This window comes from Trichoderma virens (assembly GCF_000170995.1).
Source record: "Trichoderma virens Gv29-8 chromosome Unknown TRIVIscaffold_88, whole genome shotgun sequence".
Classification (NCBI taxonomy): Eukaryota; Fungi; Ascomycota; class Sordariomycetes; order Hypocreales; family Hypocreaceae; genus Trichoderma; species Trichoderma virens.
The window spans coordinates 658,115-683,299 of NW_014013661.1; the positions used below are offsets into that span (position 1 = coordinate 658,115).

Here is a 25,185-nt window from a genome sequence, read left to right on the forward strand (position 1 = left end):
GCCGCTTCTGAATTATACAAGCCCAGGACTGCTCACGAGAAATGAAGTATATGAGATCGAGGCTTGAGAGGTTGTGTTGCCTATGGAAATCCAGGCCCCTTTTCTAAAGAGACAACCATCGGTTTTATATTCACTTTTCTCTCAACAAGTTCCTTCGTCAGGCTGACTCAACTCAAAGCTACACAAAGAAATGCTGCCTGCTTCTCGCACGCTCACTGAGGCTGTGTCCCATGTGTCTAATCCATCATCTGGTTATCTGTTGTTGCATGGGGCTTAGTGCGAAAGCAACCTCAAAACTGACCAATGTGAGGAGAGAAATGCCCCATTGCATGCCTTATGCATGTCTCATCGAGCTAACCGCAGAATAAGAACATTGCTTGACTACTACTCAGTAAAACATGTTGCGTGGGGCTTGATGCAAACGCAGCCTCAAAACTGGCCAATTGAGGGGGAGTAAACTTGCGTGCCTCACAATGAGCCAACCGCAGATGATATTCAAACCAACAGAAATGCGCTCAATTTCTTGCATCACAGCCTATCCGGCGCATTCATTTATTTTTCGGTGAACCTTCTCGCTCTTATGACCGAAACTATTGCACAGTCATGCATATGGCAGCCTGGCGACCCTCCTCTAATATTGAGAACCTCAAGAAGAGCCAATCAGGAGCCGAGCCTCGTCTTACCGCTGAGACACTTGGTTGTTATCGGAACTTTTGGCAGCACGGATGACTCCTTCGCTTATACAAAAGAGGATTTACCTTGAAGATGGAGTCAAAGTGTCCGTAATCTTCTTCTATTTAAACGCTGGTTTTCCTACCAAGCCAATGCTCGCTGACCCTCATCTTGATGAAGAACACATCCATCCTTCATAAGACCGATCACTCTGCCACTAAGCTCAAAAAAATGAGCCTCAGCCAGGAAGTTATCATTTTATCAGACCCCAAATTGCTTGAGAAGGTTGACAAGCTCCGCGACTTGAGTATTAGTCAACTTGTGCCTCTCCCTCAGGTAAGGCCAAAAGTCTGGTATCCAGTACGATTCCACAAAAGCTCACGCGTAAATTAGCTTGTTGTAGTCGGAGATCAAAGCTCTGGCAAATCCTCCTTACTGGAAAGTCTGACTGGAATTCCGTTTCCTAGAGACCAAAGTCTCTGCACTCGTTATGCAACGCAGATCACATCTTCACGTGATAGCAATGAGCGTGTTGATATACGCATCACCCCTGGGCCACACGCATCAGAGGAGCACAAGAAGCATGTCGAGGGATTCTACGAGAAGGTGAATTCGGGTTCGCAATTTCGGGAGCAGTTTTTAGACATCTTGAAGAAGGTTAGTGATACTCGAATCGCCATGATCAATTTCAACAGCTCAAGAAATACCAGGCCAACGAAAGAATGGGTTTGCGGGCCGATGTCTCAACCGGAGATGGCACTGTGTTTAGCGAAGACGTCCTTAAGATTGAGATTCACGGACCTCGCGAGGACTATCTCACCATCATTGATGTCCCAGGAATCTTCCGCACCACTACGCAAGGAACAACCAAAAATGACATGGACATCGTGATGGACCTAGTCAAGACATACATCAAAGACAGCCGCACAATTATCCTAGCAGTGCTGCCGAGTAATGTTGACATTGCTACGCAAGAGATCTTAGAGCTTGCAAAATATTACGACAAGAACGGCGAGCGTACTCTCGGTGTTCTTACCAAGCCAGACTTAGTACTCGAGCCTAGTGCGCAAGCCGCTGTCTGTGACCTTATTCAGGGCAAGAAACGGCCACTCAATCTTGGCTACTTCCTTGTCCGAAATCGCGGAGCGAATAGTGGCCCAGAGAAACAGTCAGAACTTGACCAAATTTTCCGAAAGGATCCATGGGCTAATCTGCCGCGAGATCGAGTAGGTATTATAGCTCTCAAAGAGCAGCTCACGTCACTCTTAGTCGAGATTACCAAACGCGAGTTTCCTAAATTGATGCGGGATATCAGAAATAAAATTAGGGAATGTAAGAGAGATCTGAACGACCTTGGGCCATCTCGCCATGACGAGCGCGAGCAACGAATCTTCCTCAGTCAAATAGCTGGGACATTCCATGATCGCACTAGGGCAGCGTTGACAGCTGATTATAACGCCGACCCAGCTTTTGATCAGGATGAGCTTCGTCTCATCACCCACGTGGTGAACATTACTGATATTTTCAGTGCCGATTTTCGCGAGAGTGCCCATTCACGACACTTTGAGAAACTTGGACTGGATGATCCGTCTGCAAAAGCTGATGTGGTTGTTGATTGTGATAGTAAAGCCGAGTCTATTGTAAACGATCTACGAGAGCTGCTCGAGAAGGCAAAAGTGGACGATGTTACGCCGGAGGAACTTGTTGAACTCGATGATATCATCGCACCGGATAAGATACCCATGCCCAAGCCGTGTGACAATTTCAGTGCATGGATCAATGCCGTTTATTTGCGATCTAGGGGCCTGGACCTGGGCACATTTAACGCAAACTTCCTCACTACGGCTTTTGCAGAGCAGTCGCGCAAATGGGGCGACATGACGAAGATTTATATGAGCAGAGTTATTATCACTATTCATCGCTTCATCGCCGCCGCACTCCGTTCCGTCTGCTCTGAAGAGCAGGTCCGCAGCCAATTGTGGACCTCAATACAAGAGGGCTTAGTAAAAGGTTATAAGACGGCAATGGACCAGGCGAGAATATTGGTCGAAGTCGAACAACGCAAACAGCCTTACACTCTGAACAAACAATTTGCCGAAGCTCGGTCAAAAGCTTTGGGGTACCGAGTCACGGAGCTATTATACCCCAAGGCTAGAAAGGACACCAGTCAGTACGGAGAGACTCAGTATATGGTCAATTTGGATGACATCGCCAAGGCTACCGAAGGCAAGCACAATGTGGAGAAGTTGCAAGAAGACATTCATGACATTCTTCAAGCCTATTACGGCCTGGCAACTTACCGGTTCATCGACAATGTCTTTCAGCTCGCTGTTGACTATTGCCTGTTGCATGGCCCTTCCAGCCCCCTGAAAGTTTTCACACAGGATTGGGTTATCAAACTGGAAGCCCAGCAGCTTGAGGGGATCGCTGGTGAGACCAAATCTGCTAAGAGGTGCCGTTCGAAACTGAAAAAGAAGATCGAAGATTTGACTAATGCCTTAACTATCCTCGAGACTTAGTAGTAAGTCACAATTTTGGTCACTGCCGGGAAAGCTTAATGGAAAGCATCTCGTCATTTTTTTTTTTTTTTTTTTTTTTTTTTGCAGGAATGAGCTCAAGTCTGAGAATATCAAGTCAGGCTGATAGTGCTACTGTGAAGAAAAGCAGACCCCAATTATGAACATGACTGTAGATTTAGTTAAGAGAAGAAATGAAGGAGAAATAAAAAATTATTATTTTATTCTAAGAGGACTTTGCATGTGCAACTTTGAGCACGTAAACCATCAAGAGGCAGGAATGGAATTGGGCCAATGGACTGGAGTTGGGGGAGATTATTACATCAGTTGGTACTTAGGGTTCTATTTATTGGCCCTGTATCAATCTTAGCTACAAACTCTTATGGGCTCCGTGCAGAAAGAAGTCCTACACTGCCAAACTCAGGACGTTTCTTGCGGTTTTTGCCGCATGTCTCGCCGTACTTGGAGAGTGAATAGCCACCCTCAAGTAAGACATCATGCACAAATTTTGGAGTTCAAGTAGGGAGAAATAGCGGTCAACTACTTGAGGCACAAAGGTATTAAATGGACTGTATCCCATTCAATATGGTACTCCGTTTTGTCGGATCTTCTCAATAACTCGGCACATAGACATACCCTATACCCTTACATAAAATGAAGTCTCGTCAACTTTGCTCCTCCTTGCTTCTGTTTTCATCAGGGCTGATGAGCCTGGTTCAAGGACAGAGTTGCACGAGCGGCCACTTGTACTGTGGATATACGTTGAAAAATATGGGTAAACAAACCTGAGCAATCTCAGTATTGGACTTTCTAACAGCATCACGCACTACAGGTTGGAGCAAGAACGATCTTATTGCCGCTGTAACCGATGACCCCGAGCCTAGCCAAGGCGCTATTGATCATCCAAACCAAGCTCTGTTCCAGTGTCTCGATTCTGAAGAGGGCATTTTTTATATTGGTTATTGTAATGAGGGTTGTGACGCGATGGATGATGGTTATGACGATATTTGTAACTGGGAGTAAACCACTTTTTCTCGATAACTGCACTTTGATTTGCTGACTGACTATTACAGCACCTCGCTAAGATGATATATTGATTCATGGCGCGATCAATTGTGAGTTGGGATATATGATGATTGTTGCAGTGCGCATCAGTGTCAAAAATCTGGACAAAGGTATGGTATGTTGAGAAGCGGCAGTCAACATAGCCGCTAGTTGCATTGCTATTAAAGAGAAAACTTGTGACTCCCAATACGCGGATGATGCTGTAGAGGGTCACGATTTAGGCACAGATATGCGATGTTGATCGTGTTCGTTTATCTGCTTGCTGTCGCTCTCTGTTAGGGTCGTGGAGATATTGAGATATAGTCGCTACTACTATTGCTACTTTCTAGTATCTTGAAGTGAGTTCCTATTGGCAAAGTAGCTACATTAATGATCTAGGCCCCAGGCACAGGTTCCTAGTCTCGTATACCCTTGTTCCGAACCTTCTATAAGTTCGCAGAGATTGGAGTTAGTGAGCTCATCTCGCTGGCTATAACATCGCCGAGGGTATACTCAAACCGCTTGTTGTGCTACGAGAGCCCTCTTGACTTTGCCAACCTTCTTTTCGCATTGCCACATCGCCGCTTCTTATAGCATATATTGCTGAGCGGTCTTTGGGTCGATACTCCGTGTGGCACTTTCCGCCTCACCGGTTCAGACATAGGCCCTGATCGTCCCGTCCAGGTCTTCTTTTGTTGTGTTGCCTCCTCCCCATCACGAACCAGTCAATTTATCGTCAATTATTGCAAGATGACTGATGTTTTCTTGCCTGCAACATGTACCTCAATTGTTTACCAGCCAATCTGCGTCATAAGAATACATTGAGTGACAAATACATCACGGAACGATGTGATCCTAGGGTAAAGCATATGAAAGAAGATATGAGCAAGACAGCCCTCGTTTATTAGTTAAATGGACTAGCTACAGAAGAAAAAAAGTAAGAAGAGAGTTGTGAAACGAAGACTAGGATGTTACAACAAGGTGGTGGCTCGATCCAGTTCTATACCCAGAGCCGACAGAAAGACCTGCTCACTTGGAGAAATGAGCTTGAAATAATAACTTGCAGAATTATTGCATTTACAAGATGGCTTCCAATCTGAGAAACGCCTTTAGAAGGGTGGAATATGTAATCGTGGAAAAAGGATTGCTCTGGTAAGAAGCAGCGAGTTTTACCAGTATTGACAATTTCCTGGCCAATGTAATAATGAAACAAAATTGTCACGATCTACATTGGTTGCTACAGGTAGCCCCTTGAAGTGAATGGATCCGGGCTTATTGGCAAAGATTCATGGTGGCCCAAAGCGGTATCTAATCCCGCTGGCTCGAAGAGACGTACTGCATAGCATCGGTATCGATTAGGCAACACACTAAATGCATTCACTCCTACAGGCTAGACGTCATCGGCCCTTTGGTGCGGCTCCATTCACCCGTGTAACGATGTTGATCCGATTTTTCATCGTTGGCAATCGAGGATGGCGGGCCGTCATATACCGCACAGTAATGGAATCCAGCCTCTGTGGCTTGCTGCCGGAACTCCTCCTCGTCGATCCTCAACCGCCCAATGTAAATATTGTTCATTTACATGGCTGAAATAAGAATATGGCCGCGTACATTAGCCGCAGACGGAAGGCACTTGTTCGATTACAAAGCACCCATGGCCGAATGCATGTAGCGTTTGATGGGGTACCATATTAAGTTTCTTGTGGTGGTTGCGACGGAGAGACGATTAACCGACTGATAAACAGGAGAGATGCGCATACCGCAGGAAGAGAAGGCTAATATACTGTGTAGTCATCGAGAAGAAGGGTTGTCATCGAACGGGTGCGACCGGAGCGGTGACAAGGGGGAGAAGATGAGAGGAATAAGATGAGGGTTCACAGAGTTCAAATAGGGCAGAGCACGTGGATATATGAATGGCTACACGAACAAGATAGCAAGTGATGAGAGGCAGAATCACACTTGCCAGCTGGATATGATTTGAGGAATCGAAACAAAAGACGGGGAAAAAGGTCCAAGTCAATGTTGATTTAATCGCCCACAAAATGTCGCGATGCCAAAGACAGAGCCCCGTAAAGAAGCGGAGCAGTATGGAGATGGTTAGCAGCCTCCCCGCATTCCATGGTACGTACCATCCGGCCCAGGCCTATCAAGAACGTAGAGATAGCCGTTAAGAGCAAGCAAAGGGCCAAGAATGGGTACGAGCCGATACACCGATGACGGCATAATCGTGGGCAAGCGACTGAAGCTAATCGCAGCGAATGGGACACCATTGATAAGACGCCTTGAGAAGGTGAGACGAAAACGAGGTACCTGGTGTTAGTAATAACGCTACAAAAAGACCCCTCTGGGTACGAGGTGCTCCGTGGTAGAATCTGTAATAAGTCAAGTCCATGATACAGGTAACGAACCGATAGATAGGATATGCTTTTTGTGTTGAGTTTCACCAGTACGGATGCATCCCCCGGTGGCTGGCGGGCGATGTTGTGCGCCCGAACGTAAATTTTTTTTTTTTTCGATGGCTGCATACGAGTATGATCGTGAGGAATGAAAAGTTTTTCTGCTTCTCCTCTATTTTGCATGATAAAGAGGGTGTGATGCCGCTGCTGATGCTGCACAACGCATGGACGTCTCACACGGGAGGGGATGTGTCGAAGGAACCCCCGCTAGAAATCTGCACATGAGACAAGTCGGCCAGCAAAGCGAGGCCGAGCACGCGGACTTGCACGTGTGTGGTTGGCTGACCCTCTTGCTGCGAGTGTGTTTGACTGCTATTGGGCACCAGGCGTCTTGGGCTTGGTCATGTCCTTAGCCGTGTGATACGCCCTCGACCGTGACTGCACAAGTGGGATGCTCGTCAACGGCAAGGCTGCCTTGGGATTCAGTCAGAAATATGACTCAGATGGGAGCCTGAATATGATGCCGCACATACTCGTAATGAACGAAAGCAATGCACATAATCATACTTTTGTGCCTGTAGAATATGCTATCGCTTTGCAGGGGTTAGAGTTTGGGACCACGCAAGGGGCAAAAAAGGCTCAATTTAAACTCACCTGCACATTTGCTCTCAGCATGGCCAGGATGCTGTTGATAACGACCAGAATGGAAATAACAAGACCGACGTGTCCGAGGGCACGGTACGCAGCAAATGCCTGGACAGCTCGTTCATTGGCTTATCCCGGCCAACACGCTCCAATCCAACGCAAGCCATCAGCGTCAGCCAGCCAATAACTCTATGGCGCAGCGTCAATCATCATATGATAACTGGTACTTCAAAGACGCCCTGCATATCCCAAGCGCTGCTTGGCTGCCCGACACAGATGCACCACGGCAGCAAAGAGAGAAGGAACTTGCGCGGCGCGGGTCCGTTTGCATCCTGGGACCATCCGGGGGCCAGATCATACTGGTACTAGCATGGCTCGAAAGAGGACATGCGTCGACTGCTACATGCCATAATCGACGAGCAAACGGGGCCGGGAGGAGCATCGGGAATGGGGGGTCCTTTGGGGGTCCATGGAACTTTGTTGAGTGAAGCATCGATGCCTCAAATTGCGGCTTTAGTGTTTGCGTTTGCATTGCACCCCTGCCGGTATTTTGTGCTTCGTAAATGTACAAAGCCGGCCCATCGCCATCTTCTTTGTCCGTCGGCCTTGTTCCCTTCAGCTGCATGTTGCTTCCTCTGTCTGCCGTCTGCCGTCTGCCGTAAGACGCCCGTCCTCGTGCTCGTGCGTATCCGGTGTCCATCCCCGATCTCCCATCATCCATCGTCTGGCCCTTTCTTGATTTTCAGTCGGTCCAAACAAAGGGTCATTGTCCTGTCAGGCCTAAAGCACGCCGTCTCGACTCGCTGCGTCATTACCCCGTACCCCATATTTTTTTTGGTGTGGGAAGAAATTATTATCTGTCGCGACGATCGGTTATCGTGAAGAAGAAAAACGCCATTTGCCAATTTTTTTCTGGCTACCCGTACTATCGCCTCCCATACTTTCCATCTCGCCTTTCAGCAGTCGTCCGTCCCTTCCTCTGTTCCGTCACCGACCAGAACAGGCGAATGACACATCGTCGATAAGGCGAGTCAGCTAATCGCACACGACCGGCCGTTCCGTAGCTCAGAGTAGGTGCCACCGCAGAAGGCACTGTGTTATCGACAACCAAGTCTTGGCTACCGATCCCCGCCGCCTGCGCACACAGCATTTCCGTGTACCAATTACGCTGCAAGGCACCACCGCCGGTTGCGGCACCAGTCGCCTGCCCACCTGAAGGACGCCTGACAGTTGGGACGTGCCTACCTAATCCTCCCCAGCCGTTAGCCCTAATCGCGCGCCTGCCATTGGCCAGTCGCCCTCCCTGACTCTGCCCCTTCAGGCCAACTTTTTCGTCCACCCACGGGTCGGTACCACCACGGAGCTCCCGCCCTTGTACAGGTACAAGCTATCAGTGGCACCTGCGCATTACGTACGCGCAGCTGAGCCGCGCACTAAGTACGCTGTACAAGGTGCAAAGTCGTCCGTATTCCAGAAGGCCTCGCCTGCAACACAGCGCTCGACCCTTCTGGGAACTGGCATGTCTCCACTAGAGTCTCGGGCTGTCTCTATCGTCCCCCGGCTCCTCGTGCCTACGCCATGATGCTATACACTCCTCGTCCGAGGCTCCCACCTCCAACTCCTGCACTCTTCTCTTCTACCACCGCCTCTACAGCCCCTCGCTCTCCTGCTCGCCCTGCATCATCAGACCAGTCTCTCTCTTCGAAGCCCACGATAGCGGAATCAGACCTCGCCATCTCCATATCTACCGTCTCTACCAAATCCACTAAATCAGTCGTCGCCATTCTCCCACCACACGCGAGCAGCCCGAAGCATGCAGAGGGCAGAAATAGACCATCGTCGATTACAGTCACCGTCACGCCTATCCGATCTCAGTCACCCTCCCCTTCCGAAATCGATGCGGATATGGGGAAACACGGACTCTCTTCTCCAATGTCGGCCGTTTCAGACACCATGATGAGTCGGCCAACAACACCAACCAGCCCCGTCCAGATCCCAAAGACCAGCAATCGCAGCCGACATTTCGATGTCGCTCACCCCGTGCGACGCCATAATAACCCTCGTCGCAAGGTCCCAAACCATGTTCGCTCGCCGGAGTCGTTATCGCCGTCGGTGGCCGCCTTGTTGGCCGTCACTGACATCCCCCGACCCCGACGGGCGCAGCGGAAGCAGCGTGGTCAGGACCGGCTGTTGACTGTCGATGCCATCATCGCCGATGAGAGCTCTCTTTCAGAGAAGGAACTCAGCTGGTCTCTGAGTCGTGGTAGTCCAATGGACGTGCTGATGTCCCCTCCCGACAGCCTGGACGATGACTTCTTGGGCAGCGACTGCGGCAGCGTCCACATGGCCAGGACGCTCTCTGTTGATTCCATGCCATCTCTCGGCAACTCTTTTGGCACCGACATGATTTCTTCTGTCGAATCTCCTCGAAGCTTGAGCCCGCAGTCTCTACACCGGAGAAAGGCCAGCCCCATCCGTAGGTCGCTTGGGCCCATTCGCTCTCCTCCGGACAGCATTGACGAGCATCCACTCTCGCCCGAGCCACCACGAGATGAAGATGAGCTGGACTCGCTGAGTCTCCAAAGCTCCGAAGGCGACCAAACAACTTCATACCAGTTTATACCTTTCAAGCCCCTCCGGGCCGTCTTCAAGTCCAATCTCACTGCATCACTACGAGCGCTGCGATCAGCAGCCAAGTCCTTCTCAAGCATCAACTTTCCATCCATTCCGCCCGATGATCTCATCACCCGCTCGATCCTCACCATGGACCCCAAGGTGCCCTACGCTGACGAGCGCCGACCACCCGTCACGGAGGAAATCCCATCTGCCGAGCTACGCCGGTACCTGAACCCAACCACCAGGCTGTCGCGTGAGACGCAGTCTCGACCTCTACAGCAACCCGGCACTTTTGCCGCATCCATTCAAATGCAAACCTACAAGATTCAGCGCACACGACCCACAGACGCCGCGGCGCGCAATGCGTATCCATCGACTTCACCGCTATCTCCATCGACTCCCGCGAGCCAGCCCACGCCAACGCCGGCCCAAGATTCGGTACCTCCGCTTCCTGCTATGCGACAGCGAGAGATGCGAGAAAATCCCGACTTTATTCGCATCGCTGTCATGGAAATGATTATGCGCCGACGAGGCAAACTGGACAACAACAAGCCTGGACGCGCACGTTGGGCACTGCCACCAAGAAAGACATCGGCTAAACCCTATGAGATTGGAGCCGGTGGTGTTCCAGAGCGATGGATTCCTCTCCCAAATGCTGACTAGCTGGATTCGTCGGACTATGGATTCGTGGGCACATACCACTACGCCGAGGCAAAGCTCATGAGATCAAAACGCGTTTTGCCATGATTTGCCATGATTCTATTGGCTGTCAATCGCGACCAACACATCGGCGAACGCTACTTTGGTGATCCGAGACAGACCCTGATTTCTCTCTCTGGTTTTCTCGCCGAAGTCTACGATTGATCCACCACACAGATTTGCAGTGGGTCCCTGCCAAATCACCAGGGAATAGCATGACTTTTGCTTGCCAATGGCGAGCCATTCACTCTTGGCTAGGGTGGCGATAAGACTCCAGTGACACATGGCAGATTCGGCACTGAGATGGAGTTGACATCCTTGTCTCCACATGGAAGGGTTTTGGAAGGCTTCGAGCCCTGGAGAGCCACGGAACACGAGTCGGACAACACCCACTGCGGCAACATGCCACGAACTATGCCGAGAAGAAAACGTCAACATCCATTTCGGGCCGTCATTACGTACAGGTACCAGCTGTGGGCATTGGCCGATAGGGCAGCAACAAGTTGGGACAGCTGGCATGCTTTGACTGGGTGAAACATCACACTGAAAATTTTTTTGCATTCGCGACACGGCCCAAAGCAATGCATGCGCGTTAAAAATTTTTCTCCTCGGCGAGCGGCCTGGGGATAGTCTTATCGCGGGACGCTGCAGATCGTCTCACGGGCATAATCATTTCATAATATGCTGCAGTGTTTTGGGCGACAAACAAAGGTTCGAGCCATGCAGGATCAAACCATTACTTGATTTGGAAGGCCGAGAGATGATGCAGCGGCCACAAATCTCCGAAACGGCAGCCGTTTACCTGTGTTGTCGACCTGCTTCTTCCGCTTTGCAGGTGTCAGGGACCTTTGCCAGATTGGTATCCATCGGCTAATGGGATCTAATCTGGGCACACACCATTCCTGAAGCTCGGCGATTTTCGGGACCAGAATGATTGCAACTCTGTGGATGGTTGAATGGGTTGGCCATTGGGCTCAAATTCAAGCCATTGGGCTACGAGTACGAGTGCCATTATGCGCTATTTCCTGACCCATCGCCTGTCTCGGATTTTCTCTTCTTTTTTTTTTACGAAACCGCGAGTTCTATTCTTGGACTAGCCGCTTCATGCTTGTTTCACGGAACTTTTTGCTTCATTTTCTTTTTGTTTTCCGACACTTGCCGCACCGCAATGGCGGGCGGAGTCTTGCATCAACTTTATTTTTTTCCCGGAGTATCTAGCATTGCGAAATGACGGCGTAGGATTTGGGATACCCTTTTATTGGTGTACAAGGCTTTTATTGCATCTTCTTTTCTCATATTTCCCCACGATTTGAGTGTTTTATCTCATTTCCTGTTTGTTACCACATCACCATCAAGATGGAGACAATATGGTGTATTTGATTGGATTGTACGAGGTACGAGGAACATTGGAGAGGAGATTTTATGTGGGAGTAACATATAAAGAGATGGATAGTTACGTCGCAAGGCGGGCATAGCGGTTTATTTTGCAGGCATTTATATGATAGAGAAGAGCGTACGATCTACTGCTTTCATAAGCATGATAGTTAGAAGAAGTTGAATATTTGACATAATCCTCTTTGTTCGAGAATTGATTAGTACTCGTGAAGTGTAGGCATGTTTATATAGGATTAGAGTGTAAGTTTGAAGCAGTTGCTTTCGAAGAAGAATAACACTCTGGCTAGTATAAGGATGGGAGCGATTATGCGTGACATAGGAGTGCAGCTTAACTATACACTTGACTGAATAAACAGCTGGTGTAGATGATTAGGTTTCTATTACAAGAGCATGATACTATCAGTAGCCAAGAGATATGAATGGGTATATTGAGACCCTCAGATGATCGACTTGCTGCATGAGGGCATGCAGCATCATTATCCTTGATTATGATATATAAGTTCAAAAAAGCCCCAAGGAGAGAAAATTCTCTCTCCAAAACATGGTACCATCCGTGCGCCCCGTGTATGTGTAAATCCCGTTGTATATACTTGTATGCAAAATGCTGAAATATGTCCACCCAGCCGTAATATAAATAGAATGACTTAAAGCACGCACGCTTGCTTATAATGGAATGAACTGGACGAAAAGAAGAAATGATAGAAGAAGGAGAAGACGAAAGGGTGGGGGAGAATGAAGTGAATGAGCATCACTTTTGGGCCCACCAAGAGATAAAATTTGCATAGCAATGCACCTTTTTATCCCACAAGCCTTTCCGTGCTGATGCGAGATACACTTCAAGCTCGGTGTCGTCCCATCCCAAGGTTTTCAGAGGTTTGGCGGCCAGGGCGCCAACGAGCTCGTTGATGATGTCTCGGAAGAGAATGCCTATTTGCCGCTGGGTAGCATCCTGGGAGAAGACATCAGTTTATGAGTGCAAGGAAGTGAAGGGGATATCGTATCCAAGTACCTTGGGCCAAGCGCCGATTGGCGTCTTTATTACTCGGCATTGGATGTCCTTGAAGCCCGCGGCCTTGTATTTCTCTTCCAGTTCGTTGATGACGTAGGCATTCATGCCGTACTGCGACAGGGCCTGATGCATCATCATGGAGACTTGCGCCGGTGGGTGGTTTTCGGGCATTGTGCCGTCGTCGCATCGGAGGTAGCTGCAGTAATCTGTAATCTCAAGCCAGCCGCCCTCTTTCAGGTGATCATAGCAATTCTTTATCAGCTTGTCCACGTCCTTGAGGTATATGCAGGAATGGCGCAGATGGATAAAGTCGTAGCCACCGCGATCCATCCATTCATCTTCTACGTCGTCGACTAGGAACCGCACATTGGGTGGAACCATGAGTGGTTGAATCGGGCTGAGGTCGAGACCGATGATTTCTGCGCTTGGATACATTTTGGAAACTGCCTCCGCCTTAGCATGTGATCGGGCATCTTGAAGAAGAATCAAGGCGAGGCGTAAGCTTACCCTCCATCGGCCAAAGTCCTGTACCGGTGCAAAGGTCCAGTATTCGTTGTGGATTTGATGTAATGGGAGAATTGAACAGCTTGCCGCCCACGAGCTCCATGTGTATCACATGTTTCATATACTCTCTCTCCTGCTCGATATCGTCATTGGGTAAAGGATAGCGGCCGTGTCGATAGTGATGATACTGGCAGAAAAAAAGGTTTAAACTCAGCGATATGCTCTTTATAGACTTGGCAAAGGCATACGCACCCTTCGTCCGCCCTCCCACTCGTGCTCCCATATGCTGCTCCGCACAGTGACAGACTCGGCAGAGTACGTGTCATCGCCATCAAACTCGTCGTCGTCGTTGTCGTCAGCATCGTCGCTGTCTGTCGCATCAAGCGGTGGATCCTGTTCCTCGATATTAGGAGGATCTCCTGACACTATTATGGAAGGCTTTCGAGACTCTGCAACCTTAGCTTCCGGATCTGAGTCTGTTGCTGGCGCCTTACCAGCACTAGCACTGCGCCGTCGCCGCTCCTCATCGCTTGCGGGATCTCCCATGTTGTGCCAGTGCCAACCGGACAGCATCAAATTCGCAGTCGTAGCCGACGTCTCCTTGTTTCGTCCCCAATGCTCTTGTGATATATGATCGAGGAGAGCGGTTGGTCGGTGATGATGACGAAAAGCTTCTACGTTCCGTCCCGAGCCCGATCCGTGGAGATTGTATAGCCGTCTGGGGGGGATGGAGCATTGCTGGGATGGAATGCTGGTTGAAGCTAGGCCCAGCCCTTCCCTTTGTGGCTAAGCGATGGATGCCAATTCAAAGACCGGCGCGACTTGGTCTTGTCTTAAGCGACATGCGTCTTGTGATGGATTCGAAGCGTATGCAGCGACCGTGTTAGCGATTCGTCCGGCCAAACCGGCTCGTTGCAAGAGGCAGATGGCTTGTTGCGCGATAGACGTTTTGAGTGGACAATTGATGTGGTAGTGCAGTCAGCTGATTGGAGAGAGCGTTCGGGTACTTTGGCTGTTCGTTCCGGGAACTCCACAGCGGCAGGACGCGAGCCAATGAGCAAAGTATCTTGTACGCTGCGCTGAGTACTTTGAACCAGAGGTGCGCTAAACGTTCGGCAGCAGAGCTGGCAGGATTTATTTTACCTTGGAATTTAGAGATTCGGCTAGCGTGATGTTTATACGATAGATTAAGGAGACGTAACTTACATTGAAAGGAGAGGTAGAGGTGCCTTGTAAATCGCCCTGCAGGTACATGTCAAGGTGAATCACAACATCTTACTCGACCAAGGATAAACAAAACTCCAGATAAATAAAATGCACGGGTTGTTATAATAAGCAAGCAGACAAATCAATTAAAAATGTCAGACTCGATAGTACCTGTTTATAGCACTTCACTATTCCATTATTACTAATGAAGCCAAAAATACGCCCGTGCCGATTCTCTGCAGCATTTAGCGGGCGCTTCTTAGACTCGAAATGGGCTCCTGATACTACTCGATTTGTTTACTTAGAGTACGTGGCAACCTTCAGCTGCACAAGGGAAGATAGTGTTGCAGGCTAATCCCCTGCTGGTTTATCTTGCATCCTGCTCTATCCTTATCAAGCATCGCGGAACATGGATCGGAGTCATTCTCGTCACCAATCTATTACTTCCCCAGATCTTATTTGCTCAAACCGGTATACTCGACTCATTACGATCTCCCTTCTCCCCCTTCATGTGCCTCCATATCACGACCTTTCGAAACCAAGAAGATCTTTTTGCCACCTTCTTACTCCTGCGCCGCCTCCACCGAAGCCAGCAAAACGATACGACAACCACCGCGAGTGTCAGTGGTATTGAGATATACCACAGCAGATAGAACAATGGTGTTGCGCTGACATCCCATGAACCATCCTCATCTAATTGTTCAGAAAGTAACAGCCGTGATCCTGCGATAGTTGCAACAGTAATCGTGGGCAAGAATATCAAGATCGAAGCCGCAATGAGCTTCATCGAAACTGGGCCCTGTATCACCGCTGCTGACTGCTGTTGCGACACTAAGTTGGATGCCAGGGCAGTGGCGGCTTCAATTCGTTTCTGAAGGTGGGAGAGCCTTAGCTGAGTTGAGCGGAAAAGTGTGTGGCGGTAATCGAGGCATTCTTTCAGCTGTAAGTCAACAAGTGGTCGCCGATCACTGTCGGTGCTTCCTTCGGAAGATTGTGATTGGGCGACAGAAGTTGTTGTTGAGGGGATCCTAGCGTTCATAAGAACGCCCTCGTTGATCATTACAACAGACTCGAGGGCTCTTGAGAGCTCTGTTACATGTCTCTCGAAGGTGTACAGTTCCCCAAGTGGTGCTCTGGCGCCTGAACTCTCACACTCTGAACCTGTGAGCCGAATAATGGACTGTTTTGCGAGATTAACAACACTGTCTATCCACAGCCATGATATGAAACATGTTTGCATGGTGAAGAAAGAGAATACGCACCTGTTCCAGTGACGTAAATTCCTCCTCGATTCTCAGTGCTGTGTCGTCGACTTCTTCGTGCAGCCCCTCCAGAGCGACGTCGAACAGGATATACGGGTTGATGCCAATATCTGTCCATCCCTGGCTCTTTACCAAATCATGCATCCTTTTTTTCACCCCTGGACCTGCACCGAAACACACAGATGTTGTACAAGCGTCATTTGAAGCTTGAAGGAAGAATGCCGACTCTCTCTCTGGGAATTTCTCAGCCAACGGTGTCCTTTCAGTCACATCACCTTCACTGTCGGGAGACTCGTCATCGGCCCCAGCTAATGCGACTGATATGGAAGAAAATCGGAACCAGGAGCTGAAGCCGTTGTTTTCATCACTTCTCCGACTGAAGCTGTGGGTTGTAGAGCGAGCCCTCTCCGCGGTAAAGTCATGCGGTATACCGAATTTGTGGAAGAGCTCCACCATCAGCCCTTTTGTTTCTCGTCGCGGTATATCTGATGGTGCAAAGCTTGGAAATGGATTAGACCTTGCCTTTTTGCTCACAAGTAGATCGGCAGATCCATCTGCTCCAACGATCGTGACGTGGTTAACATGGTGGACTTACACTATTCTGAGCCGCGGTTTACCAGTGAGACGTCTAACAGTGTTCTGAACGTACTCGCCCAATTGTCCATCTAAAAGACTATTAGACTCCTCTCTTGAAGATAAAAGATTTCTAGGTCGCATTTTACCTTCTGATATGTCCAAGACCTCCAAACTCCAAGGCTTTTCAACTATACCTAGAGATTCGCCTGCAGCCTTCTCAGTGAAGTCTCTGTACAACGTCTCCTGTGATCGTTTGGTCCAGGACATGGTTTAGCTGGCTGGTTGAGTAATAGTTTGTGGAATCTGCGTTTTATTTAATTTTCCACCTATTATTGTGGTTGCAAGAATTGATTTAGCAACTGGCTTAGAGATATGAACCCAAATGCTTTCTACATGGGTGAATTGCTTCTTTATTTAAGGCCATCCCGGCTGCAACAAATACATCAAACCTAACTTTCGGTGTGGTCGCACCCACCTCTTGGCATCAAAAGCACGGTTACATTATCCCTCCCAAAAATTCATCAACCACTCTATCCTTGCCACATCGTTATGCCAGTACATATTGAGATCGCTTAGCGCAACCCCCTTACAGCACAAGCACGGTCTCGATCATATTCGACCGTCCACCTTAGCAGTTCCCCTTGAAAAAAGAAAAGAAAAATGAGAGCATTCAGCCGTGATGTTGGAGTGGCCCGAACTCCTTACCAGCTGCATGGTAACGGAGCCATTCATCCCTTGCCAAGCCCAATCGGGAGGTCAACGGCTCTCAACTGCGAGCGCATCGTTGCGCACGGCTGAGCGTAGCGGCTGAGCTGGAATTATGTGAACGGACCATGACGACAAGACGCGAACATATGGCTTGTCGTGCTACCAGTGGCTCTTGTGGTCGATCCATTAATCGCGTGCTTGGCGTGGTCAGATGAAGCTTTCAGCTGGGAGAATCCGCCCCCAACAACGATCCAACTGCGGAGTAACTGCTCCAGTCAAGGGAGGATTAAGCTATATAACGGTACATGTCGGCTTGTCCAAAGCGAGCTAAATATAGAGCATTCGGCATGATGAAAATGAATAGAGAGATTTGGTCATGTGGTTGCTCGGAGAGGCCAATCGATGCTTATAGCCGTTGCACCGCTATTGTTGGGCTCCATATCATCAAACAAATGCATTTGCCGAAGACAGTCCACATGGAGACGCTACTTGAGATGTCTTCCGTGTACATACAGCTATAGCTTGGCACAAAGCTTGGTGTTCCACAAACATGCCAATGGCCCTCGTTTCCCATATACCGGGTCAGCCTGCGGCGTGGCAACTGCCCCAATGGTCTGGATGAAGGAAGCTGGCGGTCGTTTGCCCATCTCATTGGTCCATTTCGGGCATTCCTATGTAATACGTGTCAGTGTATACTCACCGAAGAGGGGGGGATTCTGACAGGTAATATTCTGAATGCTTACCTTCGGATACACCCCAATGTATCGGTAGTTGTCGGAACTCTGCAGAGAGGAGTGAGCGGTGCCAGCTGGGAGGACGATTACGTCGCCAACATTCACGTCGACTTGAATGCCCTCTCCGTCTTTAATCTTTCCTAGGAGCAACGTTGAGTAGCCTTGAAAGATACCTTTCACACAGAACCAATTAGTATTCTGCGATAAGGGTATAAAACAGTAGTTGGAGACATACCGTAGCATTCATGTGTATTGGGATGGAAATGTGGCTCTCCGATATGGCCCCAGGTTCCCTCATAACACAATCTTCCATTAGCTTGCGCGTCAATACAATGAGATTACATCGTTTGAGAAAAGTATACCCTCTTTTCCCAGTCATTCGTCGTCAAAAACTGCGTCGCCGTTTCTTCTGTCCGAGGCCGAGGCAATACATCCTTGTAGTGAATTACCGGCAATCGACTGTTTGGCGCATCGTTTGTCGAGCCGAGAAGATAGCACTCAACAGACAAAGACATTTTTATGCGACCTTACTATATACCTATATATGCGAGGTGATGGGATGTGTTCCTGGTTTTTGAAAAAGAACTTACGGTAGGGTAAGACAATAAAATGTCTGTCATTCGTAAGCGCCAATCATAGGTTCGCAATACGTTAGCAGAAAGTTCCGAGAAGAGGGGTCGGCACTGCGGATATTCTCCAAGAAAGAATTGGTCAATGCAAGTAGCCCAGACACAGACTCAGCTAATGCCGGATTTAAGCCAGCATGAGTAGCATGATCGCGCTTTATGATTCAGGGTCTCAGGCTGAGTACTCTTACGGCATTGATCAGCTATGTATTCAGTCACCATATCAGGAACCTCAAGAAATATAGCAACGGAAATTCATCCTGAGAAGAGTCGGCTTTAGTAATGAAACGAATAAATACTCTTATGAAGATACTTGTAGTCATTTAGATTATCTCTTTGATTTCACCACAGTTCATCAAAGCTATTAGTGGGATTTACTCATATGGAGGTGCAACCTCAGTAAGGAAATCGCTTTCATCAGATAGATCCTCGTTTCTCGTCTTGAAAACTTTCCGTCTCGGTTCCCGGTTCATTGGGTATCTCAAAGATAGAGTCGCTGGCTTTAGCATCATTTCCTAAGTTAGTGCATTCTCAGCTTATATCACATCCCTTTCTCTCTTCTTTGGTCCGCAATTGGCCTGAACATTTGAAAGTTAAGTGTTCCGTTTCCTTCTCATTTCCTCTTTCTTTATGGAGGCGGTGCCGCGCAGCCTTCCGGGACTGTAGGTCTCCGTATACGTGTTATTCCTATTATTCAAGTTTGCGGGCCTCTCTATCATCTCTACGCATTTGTAGCCGTCCATAGCCATCAGCAGCTTCTTCTGCTTCTCGCTCCGTCGTCCCGCTTTTACGAACTGGATACCCGTAGAACTCCTGGGTAACTGTCCACCATGGGTACATTAAACTCTATGCCTGTCTCAAGTTTAAATTCTCTGGGTGCTCTAAGTTCAATGAAGCACTCAGACAATCCCACCTTCCTAGTGACTGACTGCAGTCAATTTATCCCACTGTACTTGCTAATGTGGTTGAGTGTTCTCCTCAGCTTCAGATGCCTCACGAATAGCACACCCTGCTCCCTCTCCCGTCTCGATTCCTCTCGTTATAACCTCATTTACATATTCTCATTTCTCATTGGCTTTTTCACAATTGTTGCGGGATCGTTCATCAAAATTCTGCCTGTTTGCTTGCGCACTCTGTTGAGCCTTTGAAACAGTCTCTCTTTCAGAACGCTCCTTCTCGGAATTAGGTTGCAGAAGGGGATTTGTGAAGCGTTTCACGCGTCTCTTCAGTTGGTCCACATATCTATCAGAAGAGAGCATCCGTTGCTCCTCTGATATGTTGCCTGAGCTGGTGAAAGGAGTGTGAACATCAGTCTTCTTAAGGAGACCCCCTTGGCTTTCCCATCTGAGATTCGTAGTCTCATAAAACGACGTCACGCGCTCACCCCCAGTGATCAAGCTCTTTGTAGATTCAGTTCGACGTTGATTCGTGGTACCTTTATCTTTCGAGCCCAAGTCAGTGTCATTGAACTCAGCTACAGATGTTACTGAAAGCTCCACTCACCGTCCTTATTCTCATTACTGCCGTTTATTATATTATCTTGAGTAGTCCTGGAACCGTCCTAATCGATCACTTAATCAGTTTGCTATTTTGAATAGCCTGTCAGCAAGTAAAATGACATACTTCTCCAAGATGATCATAAGTCAAACCCTCAGTGGTCAGATCTGCACTAGTACTTGGTTGATTCAAGTCATGAACATCGCTGTCCAACATCCGCTGAAGAAGAATAAAAGAGCTTCCATCTCTGTCTCTCATATCTCGACCTTTCTCGTTATTAGAGGCATTGTAGATGCCCATAGATTGCTGCACGGACTGAATGTCATGATTCTCATGCCAACCCATATCCTCTTCATCGCGAGGATGTAGCCATCGCGGCTCTTTATCAAAGAGTGTCTGGAGTCTCTTGTTCGCAGAGCTCTGTCTTTTTTGGACTTGTTAGTAATCTGATTGCACAGAGTATGTCGAGCATAGAAAATAGGTCTCAGGAATACTATAGTAGGTATAGTAGCTACATATATTTGTCCTGAATATGGCTGAGCTTACTGGATGGTTTCGTCGACCTGCTCTCTATTGATGATAGATCGGATCTTTTCAACCGGCAGTGTTGTATACAGATAGAGCCTGGCCATCTTGCGCTGGGCAGACACTGACCATCTTACGGGACGACCACTTCGACTGGTTGGCTGATTCTTGAGCGAAGTCGACTGCGTTGGTATAGCTTGGGCGGCTTCTGCAGGATCTGGTTCATTTTTGGAATCCAGCCTGTAATCAGCAGTCCAGTCGGTCAGGCCATCGGTGGGAGCATCATCGCCGTTGATAGCAGTTCTCTCAGTGTTCTTGATCATGAGGAGATCTTCCTGGTGGGTCTGCTGGTAGTGCAGAGCGAGCTCATGTAGGCTGGGCAAAGTCTTACCACAGCATGTGAAATCACGCATAAAACTCTCCTCGAGCTCCGGCGGGTTGGGTGAATTATCTCTGGCCAGACGAGTCGGGGCTACGGGTTCGGCTTGCAGGCTTCCATCGTCTAATAATTTTTCTTCTGTAAACGCTTCCCCATGCGTTTGTTGCACTTCCTGGGTAGTGAATCCCGGTATGAAAGCAACACTAGAGGCGAAACTATTGACGGAGCTTCGATCATTACCAGTATCATCTTCCGTTGCGCGTGGGACCGCAAAAATGGCGAGCTGCTCTAGATGTGCCCCAACATGTCTCTTAAATCGGCTGCCACGAACGGAAATCTTCTGGGGTCCGATATCTTGAGATGTTGATTTTCCTTTCTCTTGATGAGCCGGGGACCAATCATCACAGAACGGGCAGCTTTGTGCTGTGAAGCTTGTTGGACACTTCCTTCCAGCATCTTCCATGATCTGCAACTGGTGTTCGGGAAACTGGCCATGGAAATTAAGTATATGTGATCTTAAATCAGCTCTTTCTGGAAATAGCTCGCAATTGCACAACGAGCACGCATATTGGGATCTGTGACAATCCAGTTCATGTTGAAACCACGAATCTCGATCTTGGAAAGCTAACGACTCGCATTCTGCTCCTCCGACTGTGCATGAGTAGGGTTTGAGGTCGTGGAAAGCATGCAAACTAAGGTACATTAGGATATTTTCTGAGTATTGAGCTTTCAAGGAGTCACACGTACCGCCATGAGCGTTCTCCGCTGATAGATCTCAGAGTGAAGCATATAGGGCATTCAAACGGCTCACCGTCCCTTGAGAGATCGACGAGCCGAGGCAATGCGAGGGTTGAAATCTCATCTGTTGTGGTAGATGTTGACAAAATGGAAACCACATCGTCCTCATAATCGTCAACCATGACGTTCGACAACATCTTTTCAGGCTGTAGAGTGGTTGCTTTACTAGACTGCAGCATGGTTGTAGCGCCTTCAGCTTCTATGTTCTCGTCATCGAGGCCGAGACGGGCCCTGTGATCTCTGCAATACTTGATAAATTGCCTGCGTTTAGTAATGGCTTTGCCTAGGCGATCCGCTAGCCATGATTGTTCTCCTGCCTTGAGCTTTGGATACTTCTCTTTGACGTAATCAACGTCAAATGTATGTGCAAAAGTAAATTTTGAAGAGTGAATAGCCCGCTCGAAGCGCTTGTCAGGAGTCGCTTTCCTCACAAGGACGGCGATTCGAAAAAGCGTCTTCAGGGACTCAGATATCAGCTCGAGATTCATGCGGATTTCATCGGATGGTTCTTCTTGGAGATCGATAAGCTCAGCAAAGTCTTCCATATTCATCGCTTCCTCCGTCATGTCGCGATTTGCTTGGCTCTCTTGAATAATGGTGGTCACTGGTAAATGTTAAACATATGACTTGAAATGGCCGTTTCAAACATACCATCATCGATAGCTTCTATGATATAGTCGAGTTGCTTATGAATCTGATTCCGAATCTCCGGGGCTTCTAATAGTCGGTGCTCCAGTGATAGTTTAGAGGTTGGTTCCCGTAAAGCCCCGAGACTCCCAGCCCACAAAGCGAATTTCTCCAGGGCGTCAGTGAATTCACGAGAGGAAATGTCATTTGATGGTTCAATGCCCTCAAGATTTTGAATGAGGCTCAAGAACCGTTTTTGGACTGTGCGGCTCTTTTGCGGCAGAGTTTGGGTTTGTTTCATCATCGTTGGTGCTTGTCAACCGCATATAATCTTGAAGAGACGGTAACCAGTTTCAATTTTGAATGCAAATCATTTCCGCCAGTCTTTTTAGAAAGAAATTTTGATGAATAGCTAGTACAAATTATCTGCTTCGACGAAATGCTGCATGAGCATGGACACTTTGCCCACTGTGATTGGACACATGATTGTATGTAGGACAATACCCCGCTTGGAAAGCGATGCCTGTAAATTCTCAGCCTCACCATTTGCATCTCTTCGTCACGCAATTTTTCACGAGTTTCAATTAATTGTCATGATCAACTGCCTTCTCACCTTCCCATAATGTCCGGGTTCCAAGCTATTGGGATCGTCCTCGGGGTGTTTCCTCTTACTCTAGCCGCCTTGAAGAATCATCAAGAGGTAGCTACGCGACTAAGATTGTTTTCAAAGATGAAGCTTGAGTATAGGAAATGTAGCAATGAACTGGAGCTTCAGCAATTGACATTCACGAGACATTTGAAGCAACTTTTACTTCCCTTAATTGTTGACGATGAGAAAGTTCAGGAGCTTATTGATAAGCCAGCTGGAGAAGCATGGAGGGATGCATCAATGGTGGAGCTTCTTGAGAAACGGCTCGGAGACTCATTCGAACTTTACCAGGAGTATATCGAGGGCATGAACCACGTTATGGACAAATTGTATCATGAACTTGCCTTAGACGACGAATTTGTGCAGTCAAAGATTGCGGAGGCTGCTGTAAGTTTCTTCATTGACTGCTTCAAGAAGCCAGAACTTAAGACTTACTGTGGTAGAAACGTACCGCAACTGTGTCAAGAATTAAATCTGTTCTTGGCAGAGATGACTTATCATTCCAGTTATTCAGAGTCAAGTTCAGCAATGGAGAGCCTGTTCGCACCAAGCTCTTCGCGGAGTTACAGACCTACAATGACAAACTCGACAAGCTTCTCGATTCGAGCGATAGATTATCTGCTTTAGAACACCAGAGAACATCCAGAGACCAAGCAAAGGCCATTGATAGTGCAATTTGTAGCTTCTGGATTCAGGCAAATAAGCTATTCAAAGCGCTTGTTGCAGCATGGAAATGCCACTGCAGAGAGCATTGCGCCAGATTACTACTTCAGCACAGAGCGACAAAAAGTACAGAGCTTGAGCTCCTCTTTATAAAGTCTCTACCTTCATATTGGGAGGTCACGAAAGCAAAAATATCGGATGTGAGCAATCTCACCGGAGAATCTGGTTGTGCTAAAGGAACTTTGAGGGTCGTTGAAAAGCTGCCTCTACGCCAACCAAATCATCGGTCCTACCATTCAACCAAGTCAGCATTAAAAAGCAGAGCATCGACTGCACAAACAGAGCTATTGAGGTTAGTCGTATTAAGATTTGTGCTACACTAGGCTTAATTATTGATAAAGAATGCAGACCGCCGCCTTCTATTACCATTACCGAAGTCGTGGTGAACCAAGGGCTGGGTACTCATCAACCCATATCCAATCTATGCGAGGATCTCAAGCAGTCTGATGGATCATGTTGCGGTTATCTGACAATGGACGAAGAAGAAAGCCGGTACTTCGTTTATACTATTTCTTCTCAGTGCAGAAACTCATTAACATCCATTTCCCTCGATCATATTCTTCGAGGTGATGTATCCCCTTCACCAACACGCCGGCAACGCTACGCCATATCACTCGTCTTGGCATCTTCCTTCCTCCAGCTTCTCGAGACGCCTTGGTTAACCTCCTCTTTCCGCAGAGAGGACATTACTTTCTTCAGTGACCCTAATAAAACCAATGTTTTCCTCCTTGATCAGCCCCATATCGGGCGCGTGCTTGCTGCAACTTCGTCTATGGATGGAGTAGCTGTAAGCTTAGCACAATCTCTAGATCAGTTTGGAATCCTATTACTTGAATTATGTTTTGGAAAGTTGTTGGCTGATCAACCATTAAGAAAACAATGGCGTACTGGAGAGACTGAGGAGGAGCAGGCCAGATTTGATGCTATGGCTGCGAGAGATTGGCAATGTGAAGTGATTGAGGAGGCTGGCCCAGATTATTCGGAAGCTGTTGCATGGTGTCTTGGTGGTAATCGGAGCACACCACCCGAGAGATGGAGACAAGATATGCTGAGGAAAGTAGTGTTGCCACTGCAGCGCTGTCAGGAATACTTTATGAATAGTAGGATGGTATGACTGTGGGATTCTCTTCAATCTTCTACAGCCCACGACGCCTTGTATCACAAAGGGGAGAGCCAATTATCTCTTCAACTCTCGCATCTACTCAGCAGTTGAATATTGCCTAGGCGCTAAAATTTGGGCCAGAAGCTTAAATCACGAGAGTATCAAAGCGAGGACAGTTATTCCCTCGCAGTTATTTATTAAAGTCTAAAAAAAATGATGCATCAATTGGTATAATATAGTATTTTAGCTACCTAGCTACCTAACTGGGATAATAGAC

The 25,185-nt window shown here is 48.0% G+C and overlaps 9 protein-coding genes across 9 annotated transcripts; 5 read left to right on the forward strand and 4 right to left on the reverse strand.

The window, feature by feature from the left end:
• Positions 1–903: 903 nt before the first annotated feature.
• On the forward strand, positions 904–3,191 carry TRIVIDRAFT_160704 (uncharacterized protein; the record flags this gene model as incomplete). The annotated part of the gene is made up of 3 exons (XM_014096323.1): positions 904–1,008; positions 1,066–1,329; positions 1,383–3,191. 3 exons carry the CDS (start codon positions 904–906, stop codon positions 3,189–3,191), a joined length of 2,178 nt encoding a protein of 725 aa, XP_013951798.1.
• A 651-nt stretch (positions 3,192–3,842) lies between these two features.
• Positions 3,843–4,652, forward strand: TRIVIDRAFT_66518 (uncharacterized protein; the record flags this gene model as incomplete). The annotated part of the gene is made up of 5 exons (XM_014096324.1): positions 3,843–3,963; positions 4,021–4,197; positions 4,334–4,368; positions 4,583–4,591; positions 4,632–4,652. 5 exons carry the CDS (start codon positions 3,843–3,845, stop codon positions 4,650–4,652), a joined length of 363 nt encoding a protein of 120 aa, XP_013951799.1.
• A 4,577-nt stretch (positions 4,653–9,229) lies between these two features.
• TRIVIDRAFT_160050 (uncharacterized protein) lies at positions 9,230–10,552 on the forward strand (the record flags this gene model as incomplete). The annotated part of the gene is made up of 1 exon (XM_014096325.1): positions 9,230–10,552. The coding sequence occupies one exon, from the start codon at positions 9,230–9,232 to the stop codon at positions 10,550–10,552; it is 1,323 nt and encodes a 440-aa protein (XP_013951800.1).
• A 2,179-nt stretch (positions 10,553–12,731) lies between these two features.
• Positions 12,732–13,779, reverse strand: TRIVIDRAFT_194798 (uncharacterized protein; the record flags this gene model as incomplete). Its single annotated transcript, XM_014096326.1, has 3 exons — positions 12,732–12,932; positions 12,993–13,435; positions 13,500–13,779. 3 exons carry the CDS (start codon positions 13,777–13,779, stop codon positions 12,732–12,734), a joined length of 924 nt encoding a protein of 307 aa, XP_013951801.1.
• A 1,512-nt stretch (positions 13,780–15,291) lies between these two features.
• Positions 15,292–16,393, reverse strand: TRIVIDRAFT_129164 (uncharacterized protein; the record flags this gene model as incomplete). Its single annotated transcript, XM_014096327.1, has 2 exons — positions 15,292–15,857; positions 15,961–16,393. Coding segments are annotated over 2 exons (999 nt in total), but the record flags the coding sequence as incomplete, so codon positions are not given.
• A 1,370-nt stretch (positions 16,394–17,763) lies between these two features.
• TRIVIDRAFT_57440 (uncharacterized protein) lies at positions 17,764–18,497 on the reverse strand (the record flags this gene model as incomplete). The annotated part of the gene is made up of 4 exons (XM_014096328.1): positions 17,764–17,919; positions 17,992–18,155; positions 18,218–18,275; positions 18,345–18,497. The coding sequence occupies 4 exons, from the start codon at positions 18,495–18,497 to the stop codon at positions 17,764–17,766; spliced, it is 531 nt and encodes a 176-aa protein (XP_013951803.1).
• Positions 18,498–21,223: 2,726 nt separating this feature from the next.
• TRIVIDRAFT_116979 (uncharacterized protein) lies at positions 21,224–22,636 on the reverse strand (the record flags this gene model as incomplete). The annotated part of the gene is made up of 3 exons (XM_014096329.1): positions 21,224–21,701; positions 21,751–22,228; positions 22,459–22,636. Coding segments are annotated over 3 exons (1,134 nt in total), but the record flags the coding sequence as incomplete, so codon positions are not given.
• A 420-nt stretch (positions 22,637–23,056) lies between these two features.
• Positions 23,057–23,895, forward strand: TRIVIDRAFT_26079 (uncharacterized protein; the record flags this gene model as incomplete). Its single annotated transcript, XM_014096330.1, has 2 exons — positions 23,057–23,470; positions 23,527–23,895. Coding segments are annotated over 2 exons (783 nt in total), but the record flags the coding sequence as incomplete, so codon positions are not given.
• A 266-nt stretch (positions 23,896–24,161) lies between these two features.
• Positions 24,162–24,920, forward strand: TRIVIDRAFT_160054 (uncharacterized protein; the record flags this gene model as incomplete). Its single annotated transcript, XM_014096331.1, has 1 exon — positions 24,162–24,920. A coding segment is annotated over one exon (759 nt), but the record flags the coding sequence as incomplete, so codon positions are not given.
• Positions 24,921–25,185: the final 265 nt, after the last annotated feature.